At 40.1% G+C, this 13,985-nt stretch overlaps 1 protein-coding gene across 1 annotated transcript; it reads right to left on the bottom strand.

Moving 5' to 3' along the window:
- Positions 1-114: 114 nt before the first annotated feature.
- Positions 115-10,349, bottom strand: tfcp2l1 (transcription factor CP2-like 1). Its single transcript, XM_079562948.1, has 15 exons — positions 10,074-10,349; positions 9,455-9,603; positions 8,703-8,776; positions 7,651-7,756; positions 7,400-7,506; positions 6,823-6,975; positions 5,765-5,875; positions 4,637-4,761; positions 3,096-3,147; positions 2,868-2,961; positions 1,756-1,846; positions 859-941; positions 636-778; positions 503-554; positions 115-319 (listed from the first exon to the last, which is right to left on the bottom strand). The coding sequence occupies exons 1-15, from the start codon at positions 10,130-10,132 to the stop codon at positions 282-284; spliced, it is 1,437 nt and encodes a 478-aa protein (XP_079419074.1). The 5' UTR covers positions 10,133-10,349; the 3' UTR covers positions 115-281.
- Between the last annotated feature and the right edge of the window lie 3,636 nt (positions 10,350-13,985).

The raw sequence follows: 13,985 nt of genomic DNA on the forward strand, positions 1-13,985 counted from the left end.
TTGGCCAGGCTAGCCCTAGATTGCAGAAATTGTTGTTTATTCTTCTTAAAGCGTGCTATACAGTAATAGAGGTTATTTACAGGCTATACAGATTGGCTTAAAATAACAACCTTGGCAGTCAGTGGAGAGACGGGTAATCACGAGGAGCAGGATTGTTATATTTACACCAGTTATTTGCAAACTGAAACCAAAATCTTCCATCAAAACACAGTTCAAATGCATCCACAGCAGAACAGGACATCAGCAATAGTTATTTACAGGCTGTACAGTTCCAGATTCTGTCATTTGAGCACAATGTGGAAGCCGTCTGTGGTCTCATCTGTGGAAAAAGAGAAACAAAAATGAGAGAAAATTGAAAAAAGTAGCATTGCACATGTTTAGTTTAGTTCCTGGAGGATCTGGTTTGCTACTTAGGTTCAGGCGGGGGAAAAGACTGACAAACTTGGCTCCTGTATTGTCGGTACTTATTATTGAACAGGCGACTTTCTTCAGTGTCTGTTACCTCTGATCGTGCTGATGACGAAGCTCATTTCCTCTGTAAAATTCTGCACCATCTGGAGGGCCAAAAAAAAGGTCACTTGCAGTTGTCACTTGCTCAGTTATTGATCTAGTATGTGAGTGATTGGTATCGATACCTCGTCTGTGACTAAGACGTGGATTCCCGCTGACTTCTGTTTGTAGACGTGCACGATCCTCTGGGGTGCGATATTATACAGCAAGGCCAGTTTATCAGTCAAATCCAGCAAAGTGCGGTCCTCCAAGTACAAGGCGTGGTAGACTGAAGGGACAGGGATGGGATAATAGAAAGGGTTTGCTGTGAAATCAAAGACTCAGATTTGGATTAGTTCCTGTACTTACTGTCTCCTCCCACGACTTTGAGCGAGGCCTGGTTCCTGCTGTGCTGCTGACAGACGTATATGGTGAGACGGGGCTGAACTGTCCTGGTGGAGGGAAAAAGACTAAGTACAACACAAGAAGAAATCAGGAAACTTAACAGTAAACAGTGGCGTTTCCTGCAGAAGGTGTAGATGCAATGGGCCCGATCAGCCACTAGGGGTCCCCATACACTCAAGGTACCTGGTATTGGTAAAAGGTGAAAGTTATAAGAAGATTTAGTGAGAAATCAAGTGTGCTTATGCTTTATTAACAGAGGTGGGTAGAGGAGGAAACATATTTACTCAAGTAGGAGTAGTGTTACTTTGAAACAATTTTACTCAAGTACAAGTAAAAAGTAGTGACCCAAATTAATACTCATGTAACGTAGAAAAAAGTATTGATGAATGAATATAATAATGAATGATGATGAAACAAAACTTATAAATAATGTGAACGTTTCTAAAGAAAATACCATAAACATGTATGAAAAAATATATATTTCTGAAGAAAAAGGGCTTCACAACACAAACTACATATGTTTTAGGTCAACATGAAGCTTCTGTAACTTTAAAATTTAGCAAAGAGCAAAGATACTTAATAACAATATTTCTCAAGTAGAAGTGAAAAGTACTGAATGATATAACTCTAATAAGTAGTTTCTTCAAAAAGCTACTCAAGTACTTAGTACATTAGTAATGAAACTGAGTGCTAACCGCTACTGTTTATTATATGTATTGTGCAGATACTAAAGAAAAAAGAGAATATAACTGATGTGAATGTACTATCAATGATATTTTAGTGATGTGCTGCAGTGAAGGATGTTGGATACAGATTAGTTTTGAGTTCAGTCGTCGGTGAAGCTCGTGCCGAGAGACTGACCTTCCTTTCATAGTGTTGAAAAGCCGGATGCCGTCAGCCGGGCCGCAGATCTGGATCAGGTCGTCTCTGCTCATTCTGAGCAGGTCTGCTCCTGAAACACACGCCAAAGTTTAGCTCAATATCCCAGAGAGCGGCCTGTCTGATACTGAAGTGATTTTAATTTGTTTTGTCATTTATAGGGGCTCTTGATGTCAGCTCTTAGTCTATTTGATTTTGAAGCAAAGATTGAGTTGATTTCACATGGAATTATTATTTTTTTTGCAGTTTATTAGTGCTGTAGACAAAGGAGCCAACACATGCACCTTCATTACAATATTATTCAAACTCCACAAAACCACTTTGATGTACAAACATACTTACCGTGTTCTGAAAGTCACACACATACAGAACTCTGAACATGTCGGACTGAGAGACACATTAGCGTCTTTATTTCAAGTTTCAGAACTAAAAATAATGCACGAGAAACCTTAAAAATAACTCAAGCCTATTTTCTGTATATTTAAAACACAATTGTGGCCAAAAGAGAGTGGGAACACTAAAGCTGTTAAAATAGGATCCACAAGGTAATTTGAGCACTGAAATGATGGTACACTGCAAATAATATGTCAAAATGTCTCAAAATGATTATTTCACTTAGTGTTAGGGTTAGGGTGATATTTCTGACTCGTTTCAATATATTTGGTCTTTATTTCAGATTCATTTCGTTGCGAATGGTTTAAGCAAATTTGCTCTCATCCCATTGTCAGTTTGACTTTCTTATTTCAAGCAAGATTACTTTAGAACCGTTCTGAAATGTAACCAAACAAGCAAAGCAATCAATTCAAGTCATTTAAACCCATGCTTGATATTTTTCTTTTGTCATAATGATGATAATACATTTATTTGTTTGCCTTCTTTCCAAGCACTCAAGGTCGCTTTAGTTTCGACCTCTATTAAAAAATCTGAAATTCTTCTGGTTTTATGTATGTCTGTTCATTGTTGGTGTCTTCTCTCAAACTGGAAATGTTCTTTAATGACAGATCCTCGCTGTGGACTGTGATTTTCAAACATAAACTGCAAAAAAAATGAATTCAGGAGGAAACACACTGACAAAAAACCTTTGCTTTCCTTACCTGAGAAGCTGCAGAAGAGCTTTGAGAAGGGCATGAACCTGTGCTGCAGGAGCCACTGCTGGGTGTCCTGCGGCGACGACGTGGGCAGAAGGTGCTACGGGGTCAAAAACAAGAAGTCCTTGAAATGAGTATAGCGGCACTTGCGTCCACTGTCTCCAAATACTGCCCTACGAAAAGGAGAATAGGAGAGCGGCGTTTAGACGTTTGAACGCTCCGGACTCTACTTACATCTGAGCAGGCGGCCCCCAGCAGGTCGGTGGGCTGGTCTGGAGAGCAGCTGCTGCAGAGGCATGCGGGGAGGGAAGGGAGACGGGTGAGGTTTGGATCACAACTTTACAAAATCCAATTGGTTAAGATTTCTATGATGGTAGGAGTTTGTCGTATTTTTGCACCTCTGACATCCCAAGTCTTCACAGGGATGAGTGGATGAGTATATGAGCCTCTTTTAGGCGGCAGTATTGTCACAGCAATGAAAACGACAACAACAAACCTGCATGAATGATAATTTGACAACCTTAAATTTCAAGTTGGACTAGCTATAAATTCTGTGCTGTAATGACGAGACAATCCCTCTGTTCAGTTGAGTTTACTCTTATCAAGTCAAAGCAGTACTAAGTAACTTGTTTACCTTAATATATCCTTTTCGTATTCCCTCTGGGGGTAATACAATTGTTAATGGGGGGTCTTTCATCTCCCCCTGGTGTCTCTGGCCAGAAAACCACAATTGCAACTTTCCCTGCCTCCGACCTGGCAGCCCCAATACACACTAATGAAAAACATCTCCCTTGCTGCTCTCAGATGTTTACAAAATCACTTTTTGACTCGCATTTCTGAAGTTTATGACATGGAACGGGTTAAGTCCTGACTGTATTCGGGCTACAGCTTTCGGTTTGTTGATGAACATTTTGCAAAACGTTTTTACTTGATTTAACACGGTCAGAAGAAGCTAGCAGGCTGATGGGCAAAGCTAACTGTGGGCTAGCGCCACTTTAGCAGTATTTACAGCCAAGCTTGAGTGGAGAAAAAATATCTCTATTGTATAATTAGGTTGTGGCACAATGTACAATATCCCTCTCTCCCTTTGTAGTATTTACTCTCAAGGACAATAAATAACCTTTTGCCCCTAGAGGCCATAAGCGCTACTGCAGGTGTCGTAGCATGTTACGTTTTCTTTTACTCATTAATTGTCCTTGAGAGTAAATACTACGCTGACAGAAAAGACAAAGGGAGAGAGGGATATTGTGCCGCAACTCAATGACACAATGGAGAGATTTTTTTCCCACTCAAACTTGGCTGTAAATACTGCTTAAGTGGCGTTAGCCCACAGTTAGCTTTGCCCGTTAGCCTGTTGGCCTCTTTTGACCGTGATTCCATTAGTGTGTATTGGGGCTGCTGGGTTGGGGAAGGGAAACTGCAATTGTGGTTTTCTGGCCAGAGACACCCGGGAGAGATGAAAGACCCCCCCCAATCATCCCATTAACACGTGTAACACCTCTAGAGGACCTACGGAAAGGATTTATTAAGGTAAACAAGTTACTAAGTTCTGCTTCAAGTGCAAGTTCGTACTGTTTGCAGCACATTCATTATTTGTAGTATTGTTTAAAGAAAGTTGTGAAAAAGCTAGATATCATTGTAAACGTCAGGGTGTAGATTTAAGCGATGTAATAATCTGTTCATTGTTGCCTCCAGTGACTACAGTCAAAAAGTTGGAGCCATTGAGGGTTCCACTTCCTTGTGTGGTGTGTGTGATACTGTGTGGTGTTTCTTACCCCTCAGGGAAGGAGCAGGACGTGGGGGGGCTGTGGTAAGCTGGAGACAGGGCGCTGGTCACGGTGCCGCTGCTGTTGTTGTTGTTGTGGCTTGTCAGGTTCACAGCCTCGGGCCACGGAGAGCACTGTGCGCCCAACACAGACAAGCATGAATTTCCCAACACAGACGCCTTTATTTAAGATATCTGGCACTCTGAGTCAACGCAGCTTTTGCTATTTTAAGCAGTGTGGGTGTAGGATGCGCACTTTCTGCTTTGTGGAGAAGGTACTACTTGATCTTATTACAGTTGTGCCAATAAGTTTAAATATCTCTCTATATATAAAGTTAAAGTTTTTTGTTGATTTTTTTTTTGTCCATTTCTCAAAGAATATGAACGGAAACCTTTTTTTTCCACTCGTGGTCAGTGATGTTGTGAAGCCATTTATTGTGAGAAAAAATGTGTGAACTCATTCCAAATCACCATGACGAAATAAAATACCCAAATGACCCTGTTGAAAAGTTTACACATTGTTTATGTTTTGGGGAGTTTAAGATTTTCATCCCCTTTCAGCATAATAAGAATGTGGATGCTTCACCAAATTGAATTTCTATATATAATCATAATAATTTGCTTTTTGTCCGTTTTTCATCGCTTTTTTTTCTCGCTCTTTTGACACTTTTAGCTTTTAGATCTGGGTCATGCTGGAGAAAATGTGAGGTAAGAGGTTTTAACCTATCTCAAACCCCAAGTGAACCTTTAAGTGAAAATATAGTGTAATATCTACAGTATACTACAGTACATTACTTAAGTATGATTTTGAGTTTCCTCCTGTTTCATTTCGAATCCGATTCATCACCACACACGGGACCTTTGTTCTTTGACGCCCTCTGCCCAAATCATTGACAGACCTCGAACCGAAAAATTTAAAGGAAACATGTGTTCATGCAACACATTAACATGAATGACTCTGCCAGAGCGGTGTAATGTGTACGGATTTTAACAGATGCAGCAAATCTCTAAAATAACATCCTCAAAACCTGCAATTACAACAGCAGCCGGTGAAAATGACTATCCACCCAGGTTACTTTATTATGTATGAATTATGATTATAAGAATGAGCTCCATATTTACTCATGTGTAGCTGTACCTCTTTGAGCACTGTGGTCTCGTGCGACAGCTGGTACTTCTCTCTGTCCTGAAGGTCCTTTTTATGCATCTTTTCCCGATCCGTCTTCAGTTTACGGTCGGCGCCTTTAGGCTAAGACACAAACAGAAAACATTTATGTAACTTACTAAACGTAACATGCAACTCAAGTTATATTCTTGAACTTTTCTTTTGTGCACTTCAGCGTTTTAATGTTTTCAGGATTTTGAATCGGCGAAGGGCGGGTGGGAACGAGCTTTCACTTTGAGCGAATGGCATGCTAAAAAATGTAATGGCGCCATGATGAACGCACCGTGAGCGCAGAACTGCTCAGAATCCATTCAGTGATGGATTATGGGCTTCAAAACTGTGTTTTCGCAATGACGTGAAAAAATCCAGGGAACACTAATGATAGGGCTTTTCCACCAAGGTGCTGGTTCAGAGCTGGTTCTGGTGCCGGGTTGGTTCCATACTGACCTGGTTTTCCACCAAAACAAGAGCTGTCATAGCAACGCTTTGGGAAGTCAACATCAAAAATGGATAGTAACATCTTACTACAGCCACTTCTGGTTATAAAATACAGAACAATAAGTTTATGTTTCTGTCACAGCAGCCGTTAACATTTTGATTTCTTCTTTCTGACTCTTGTTTTAGCAAAAGAGCATAAAGCAAAACAACAGTTTCCTCCACAGAGACTGTTTTGGCTTCTCCAGGAAGTTCTAAGCACAAACTAACTAATATTGATTGTTTGTTGGAGGAGAGAGCCACGCCCCCAGCCGCTGACATCACTGGTGCTCGTTTCTTGGTCCAGCTTTTAATTGGTTCCCAACCGGCACCAGATTTTGGAACCAAGAGCCAGCGTTTTTTCAGTGTAAAACAAAAGAACCGGTTCTGAAACTGGAACTGGCCCAGAACCAGCACCGGCACCAGCTTGGTGGAAAAGGGCTGTGAGAGCGCCTCCACAGTAGAAAACGACTAAATGCAGAGGTTTATGTAAAACTGCTTTTTACTGTCATTGTAATCCTGATATGGTGACGATACTGTATCGTCAGAGCCTGTACCTTGAAGACCTTGATTTGACAGCTGACCGACTGCACATGCTCCATGTATTCCCCCTGATCGTTGGTGGTAAAAGTGTCCACCTGGATGCGGAAGGGCACTCCCTTCTCTCCGCCATGTTTCCTCGGGGTGAACTCGGTGCTGATGCAGTTCACCTGTGAGAGACATGTTCGTTTTATTAGTATTTCACAAACGTTAAAGCTGAGGGTTTTTGTTTTTCCATTTTCAAATTGAAAAAGAAGGCAGTAGTGGAGGAAATGTTGGCTGCCGCCTAAACTCATTTCTAGATCCCTCAAATACCCCGGCACATGCCAATTCGTAGGTAATTTAAAAAAAAAAACATGCTTCTAAAGCTTATGAGATGAGGAAGCAAAGCAGGGCAGACCGCCATAGTTTAAAATGTGCAAATTTAGAATTACTTTGTGTTAGCAATAGATAAAAATGTGCATATTAGGGGCTATTTTACCCAAAATGTTGTGTTTACAATACAGAAACCTTCATTACTCCAGGAAAATGAGACAGGTTTAAGCTTTAAAAGCCCCAGCGTTAAATGATGGGGAGTGGGCTGGATGTATTTACCTGGATAAAGACAGAGCCGCTCTTGGCAGGATCCCATAGAAACTCAATGGTGTTGAGGTGCAGTGGGTGTGAACGCGGCTCTTGAATGCCCACTGACAGAGGGATGTCTGCAAGGAACTGCATTGTCAGATCAGTGTGTGGCTTTTTATTATGTCTGATTTATTATATGAAGCTGGAAGGTTCTATATTATCCACGTTTGAACCACTTATGAAATTCTGCGTAATATAATGTTGTGCTAAGAGTGACTGACCGATGTCGAGGATGCGGTCCCCCGGACGGCTCCACCTCCAGCCCTCCAGCTGCTGGTGCTCCATGTACTGCAGTCTGCGGTCGTGAAACACCACTCGCACAATGCTCTGTGGACACGGACACTGCATTAAATCAAAGAACATCTTGCAGCTTTACCTACACAGTCTACAGCATGCATGGAGTGGCCTGGGAAATACTATTGTCTCCAAATACAGAATTTAAACTGCTCAAGGAAAAGAAAGGCTCTTCGATGGAGAAACGTCATCACCGAAGACCTAGTCTAGATGACTATAGACTACAGCTTTAAGTATTAGACAACGTTTCTTACATCGACCACCAATGATGTTTATGTTTTGACTAAACAATGGTAGTTTTATTTTATTTTTGTTATTTATCTAAACTGACCTTTTAATAAACAAGTTCATACGTAAACCTGAAGAAGCTACTGTGGCAAATATGTCAAATACCACAATGCAAATGCCCAGTGCTCAGTCCATAACTCTCATGTTTCTAGATAAAAATGAATTCACTGTGGTAGATTGCATCCGTCACTACAGTCTTGTGTAATGCCATGTTTCTATAGTGTAGCTCGTACACATGACTGTGGAGCTCAGCTCATAAATGACGTCATGTGTTTGCCCTGAGGCCACCTGTCCCATTCCTGTGTTTCTAAGAAGCTGAACCTTAAATTAGTGGCATCCTGACTGCAGAGGCATGTGCAGAGGACTTACTCCCTGAACAAATTAACCAAAGTGTTGACTCAGGCCCCTCTTCAAAATAGTGTGCTGTGTTATTACACATGACAGCGAGGACAACACAGCAAGACATGACAATACTGTTTAAAGAGCATAGTGTTAACTCAATTACTTGAAAGACCAACTAACTCATAGATTTGTCAAATGTGCCCAAATGACCAATTACTGTATTTCAAAATTAGATCAGTTAATGAACAACAGTGTTGAGTCAATGTTTAGCCAGGTGTCACTGTACTTGTGAGCATGGGGAGAAAGAGATGTTTAAAATGAGCCAAGAGACAGAAAACTGTCCACCTACCTTCACATATTTGCTGCTTATGTCTGTATACTCCACTAGTTTTCTGTTAAGCATACGGATTTCGTAGGACTGACCTACATTTTAAAAACAAAAACCTGATTACTATTGCTTAAAATGCCTTTTTAAAGTACAGACAGAAATCGGAGCAGCAGTGAAACACTAAGGGAAATTTTTCATTCTTCTGAAATAGTGATTACAGCCATGAGAGCATAGCAACAGATTTGAGCAGAGGAGGAAACGCATAGTGAAGGTATGAAGATGAAAGATTACGGAAACATATGAGGAACTTTTGAATGAACAGATTGCAGAAGAGATTGAAACTATGAAGAAGAGGTCATGTTGCCAGATAAGTACCAGCAGAAAGTCACTGCATTCAATAATGTCATGATCAAAGCTCTGGACCCACTCTACTCTAACTACTACCACAACTAAACCTCCAGGAATCTATCTACTGTACAATATGAAAAGATGTGGCTTCATTTAGCCATATCTGATCCATTTAAAGGAATGGTGTGGTATGTCTGGTATGATTGAGCTTTTCCTCTTGCACAATGATGCTGTCATTTTGATGTTCTCATAGAGAGCTCTTTTAATGTTAGTGCATAACAGTTGGAGAGCTCATTCTGCTTTCTGATGAAGTTTGAAACATTGATTTCCCTAATGACTCTTCCTAGTCCCACCATCTGCTGGTAATCATCCGCAAACATGACCTCCGGCGCGTGCACAGTAGGGACATGGGCGCACAGCGGTACCTTGGTTAAGGTAGGTAAGAGTCTCGTCCGTCTGCTTGACGGCCGGAGAGGTGGCTGCACACAGGACGTACTGGAAAGGGTTCCTCCTGCTCATGTCCTCGGCCATAAGGCGCGCCTCCTCGTTTTTCAGAAAGGGTGCCAAAGCCTCCCTGCGCGTCAGAAGTGACATGTTAACCAGAGATTGAGGAAGACAATCCAAGTTCTTATCTAATCATTGTACACTATATTGGCAGAACAAAGGGCTGTGGTTATACAACACTGTGGCAGCAGATCAACTCTACTATTTACAACTTGTTTACAACTAGTTTGAAAAGTTGCAAAGAATATCAATGGAATTGAATGCATGTTTTGAAGATCAGTAAAGTATTTCAAACTTGCAGCAGTCAAAACAAGAGTAGTCTCCATAATCCTCGAATACTGTGAGTGAGCCACTTTTGAGTTTGAGAAAGAAGCAGCAAAAATGAAGATACTTCAATCAAACAAATTGGAGTAGATCTGCAGTTTAAACAATGGAAAGTGATGTGTAAGTGTTGCCTGACTGTTGCAAATATTACGTGCATAAAAGTGCTTATTGACATTGACATGTGTGTGATGTGTCTCTAATGGGGTGCTGCTTTACCTAATGTAACTAGCAGAGTGCTGGTGGAAGGACTCCGGCTGGGAATGGCAGAAGAGCATGTTTTGGTGTCGTCTGGCGTCCCGGGACCACAGGGAGACGTGGAGAAAAGGACCAGTGGAGCGCGTAATGAGGCCAAACTGCTGCGGTCACCTGGAGTGGAAGCAAGCTGACGCTGAGCTCTGTTTTATATGTGGCTGCGTGATGTCATCAGAGGGTCATTAGCATACCTTGAATGACCTTTGGGAAACCCTGCCCACCGCCAGTGTTTCACTGGGCCTTTGTATTAACAGCAGCTTCCCTCCAGCACTTGTTGACATTGTCAAACCACGGCTCTAAAGCAAGACACTTCCATAATGATGTTTAGAGGCATGGACACAATGGTTTGTAGATATTATGCTATGTTTACGTTGTCACAAGCAAAGATAGTTTTGTGCTTATAAAACATAACAGAGGATATATTGAGGGCAGGCATTTCAGCTTTTGACACTGTACTGTACTGACTCGTCCAGTGATTCCCAACCAAGGGTTCAGGACCCAATATACGGGGTTCCTCCAAACTTTACAGTAGATCCCCGGCGCTTCTGGGAAAAGAGATCCAAACTAGGAAGAAAGTAAAATGTTCATAAAAGGATAGCATTCTGAAGCCTCTTATTGATAATATCAATATTAATCATTGACATTTTTGTGGATGGATTAAATTTCCTCAAAAATGTAGTAGTTTGAAAAGAAAATTGGGGTCACTGATGTGCACTGGTAAAATTGGGAGTAATTTAGAGAAACAGGTTGGGAAGTGTTGGAAATCACAAGCCTAGTAATTTTTTAGGTTTGCATAGTTAATTAATTTTTTGCTGAGAGTAAATACAAGTGAAATTGTTGACACAATTATAACTGAAAAGAGGATATGAGGTTACTGTCTAAAACATTCACTCCATCAGAAAGACTTTTATAACCCACAGCGTGACAGCTTTAGTTCACTGAGGGTGTATGAGTCTCCCCCAGCTCCGCTGCAGTCACCAAACAGACACAGCTGCGCGTCCGCCTGAAGCTTCTCAAAAGGTCTGCAGATTAGACCCAGGTCATTTCAAAGTCTGAGTGGTCGTTAATGTTTACTCTGCGGATAAGGACACCTCTGACCGGGCTGTGGACACACGTGCTCTGACTGACACCGATGGACAAAAGGACAATACCAGGTTAAACTTACACGAGAGAAACAATCAGAAAAAACAACACACCTACTTATGTAACAATATGTGTGGTATGCATTACTAGAACAGTAGTACTGTATGGTAGTAATGCTGTGATCTTTACTGAGCAAGGGTACAGCACCACCTGAGGTAAGCACTTTGCAGAAGCATTTGACAAGACGTTTGGATTTCAAAAAATCAGAGAAACACTTTTTAGCTTAAAAGAGAAACATGAAGATGAAGAAGTAAAATTTAAGTAATGAGCTTCTATAGAGATAATGCACCTTGATGCCTGCTCTGCTTTAGAAAGTGAAATAATACATTTTTACAGCGACTTTTGGAATGAATGAGGCTACTCAGCTACATAACTGACCGTACTGCAATTATTTGTGAATAAAAGAGAATCGCAAATACTAAGTAACTTTCCAGCTTATAAAGTTTTAGACAAATATGTTTTGAGTCATAATGGTCATGAGCATAGACATACGAGTTATCAAATAGTTGATCAGCATGGTCAATCTTTCTTTGGAGAAAATGAATGGAAAAGGTTTTTCTTGTGGGCAGGGGCGTCGGACTGGGGGGGTAAAGGGTACTGTGTACCCAGGGCCCAGAGCAGGGTGGGGGCCCTAAAAAGTGCTGCAAAAAGTGTTCTGTATTGTACTTTCAAAGTTTCCTCATAATTGATACTATAAGAATTGAACACAACCTGAAATACAATGGTTGCTAGACAGAATTTTGCACAAACAATAATGATGGATGAATTTAAAAATGTGCCAAGTGGTTCAGCCGGCTTCAAATATGGTGCGAGACTAAATGAGGCTGAAGCCCTTGAGCTTTTTTGTTCAAGAGAAAACATATAGTATAATATTTCTGTTTTGCAAAATAGCATTTTAATGCCTATAAAGTCACACATTTGTTATTCCCAGCTCAAATATACCATTTCCCTGGTGCAGTCGTCCTGTTTAATGTAGTCTGCTAATAATCATTATGCTGCAGAATATTCCACCACCAATTTAAATATCTATATCACTACCGGGATTGAAGGTTATTCAATTTCTGTAACTGAAGCCAATCCAGATGAAATTCAAACATCGAGTACACAACAAACAAAAACAAAACAATGAACTAAGTATCCAGGACTAATCTAGATTTTTAGGTCGCTGTATATAATAAAGTTATAATAGAAAATAAATCAACTGCACTGTCAAACCACTGTTATGTGGTTAAAGAACAAGAAATATGAGGGGGGTCCAAAAAGATAGTTTGTACCTAGGGCCCAGAATTTGGTGCTACGCCCCTGCTTGTGGGCCGGCACCATCCTTAGCACTGTTAATTAGCATTACAAACAAGTTACCAAAAAATATTGTGTGCTTAAAAAAAGAAGTTAATAAAACAAATATATATAATTTAAAATTACGTACAACGGGGACCACCAAACATCAACTCTTGGTCTTTTTATTTCTAGAGCAAACATTTGATTTTTACATTGTTGCAAACCTATCACGGGTGGGTGTTAACAAAAGAAAACGTATGTACAGTTTTAACACATAAAATGTATAAATACAGAGGAATATTACATGAGCGGTAAGACAAAAAGGAGGACATGCATAGTGGACAGGTCTTTGCTTCCAGGATCCAGCGTTTTGATAATGTCTGCTTCAAAAAAAGCGTCCATTTTGTTTATGTAAGCGACCAGACAAGGCTTAGTGAAACCCTTAAGGGAAAACAAACTTATTTTATACATGGAGCAACATGAACCTCAACATACTCCAGTACCAGGACGCAAAACAATCTTAAAATACATTTGTACATTCTTTAACTTAAATAAACAGTTTGGCCCATTCAGATAAAACGCAAAAGGTCTTTACATACAACAATACTTTATAGTAACTTTGCTTCAAGTTAGCAAATGGATTTTTAAAAGTATAAATATTTTAACTACAAAATACAAGAGGCCAATTCTACCATCAAAACCTGAAGGACAAACTATGAGCTGACTATTTTAACAAGGCAATTTGTTCATCGACATTCACATGTGGCTAGCGATACAGGCTGTTACAGTACATAGCTAGCATGCTCACTGCAAAATAGTTGGAAAAAAAAACAAAAAAAAACATTTAGACCTAGGTATGATACTTTTAAGTGACCTGGTCATGTGAGAGATTCATTTTTTCATTATTCGTCATGATTAAGTTGTTAACCGCAAAAGGATCTTTCGTTGATTGAAAAACTAGCTAATAGCATTAGCAAGATAAAGAGTAGCAATGCAATGAAACCAACTATATTCAAACTGTTCTTGTTTTTTTGTTTTAAGTCAAATGTAATTCCAAGTCAGAAGAGAAAACAAAAAAGTGTGGTTGAATTCTTAATTGCAAATTACCTAGAAAAGCAGAATGCTAGTTTTAGCTTACTGGCTAGCACGCTAAAAACAAACACAAACAGTTAGCGTTTTGCATTTAATGGCTTCTAAACAGTAAGTATGGATGCATGTTTCAGAAATACTGTATGTAGGCTACGGTACATACATTTCTATTTCTGATTTAACCAAAATGGTGGCCACATGTTTTAGGAAGCTTATGTTAGCCAAACTCCAGCATGATGAACTATTGTCTCTGATCAAACAAACTTGACAAATTGCCGTGTTAAACATAATATCATTCAAACTTAAACATTGAAATTATTTATTCCACATCAACATAAAGAATCATTCTTAAATCATCAAAACATT

This window comes from Gobius niger, assembly GCF_951799975.1.
Source record: "Gobius niger genome assembly, chromosome: 9".
NCBI lineage: Eukaryota > Metazoa > Chordata > Actinopteri > Gobiiformes > Gobiidae > Gobius > Gobius niger.

Coding starts and splice junctions, on each gene's coding strand:
- tfcp2l1 (XM_079562948.1), bottom strand. CDS start 10,132: ATGCTCTTCTGCCATTCCCAGCCGGAGTCCTTCCACCAGCACTCTGCT. Junction 5,876..6,822: donor GTCAAATCAAGGTCTTCAAG/GTACAGGCTCTG, acceptor TTTGTGTCTTAG/CCTAAAGGCGCCGACCGTAA. Junction 942..1,755: donor TTCAACACTATGAAAGGAAG/GTCAGTCTCTCG, acceptor TCCCTCCACCAG/GACAGTTCAGCCCCGTCTCA.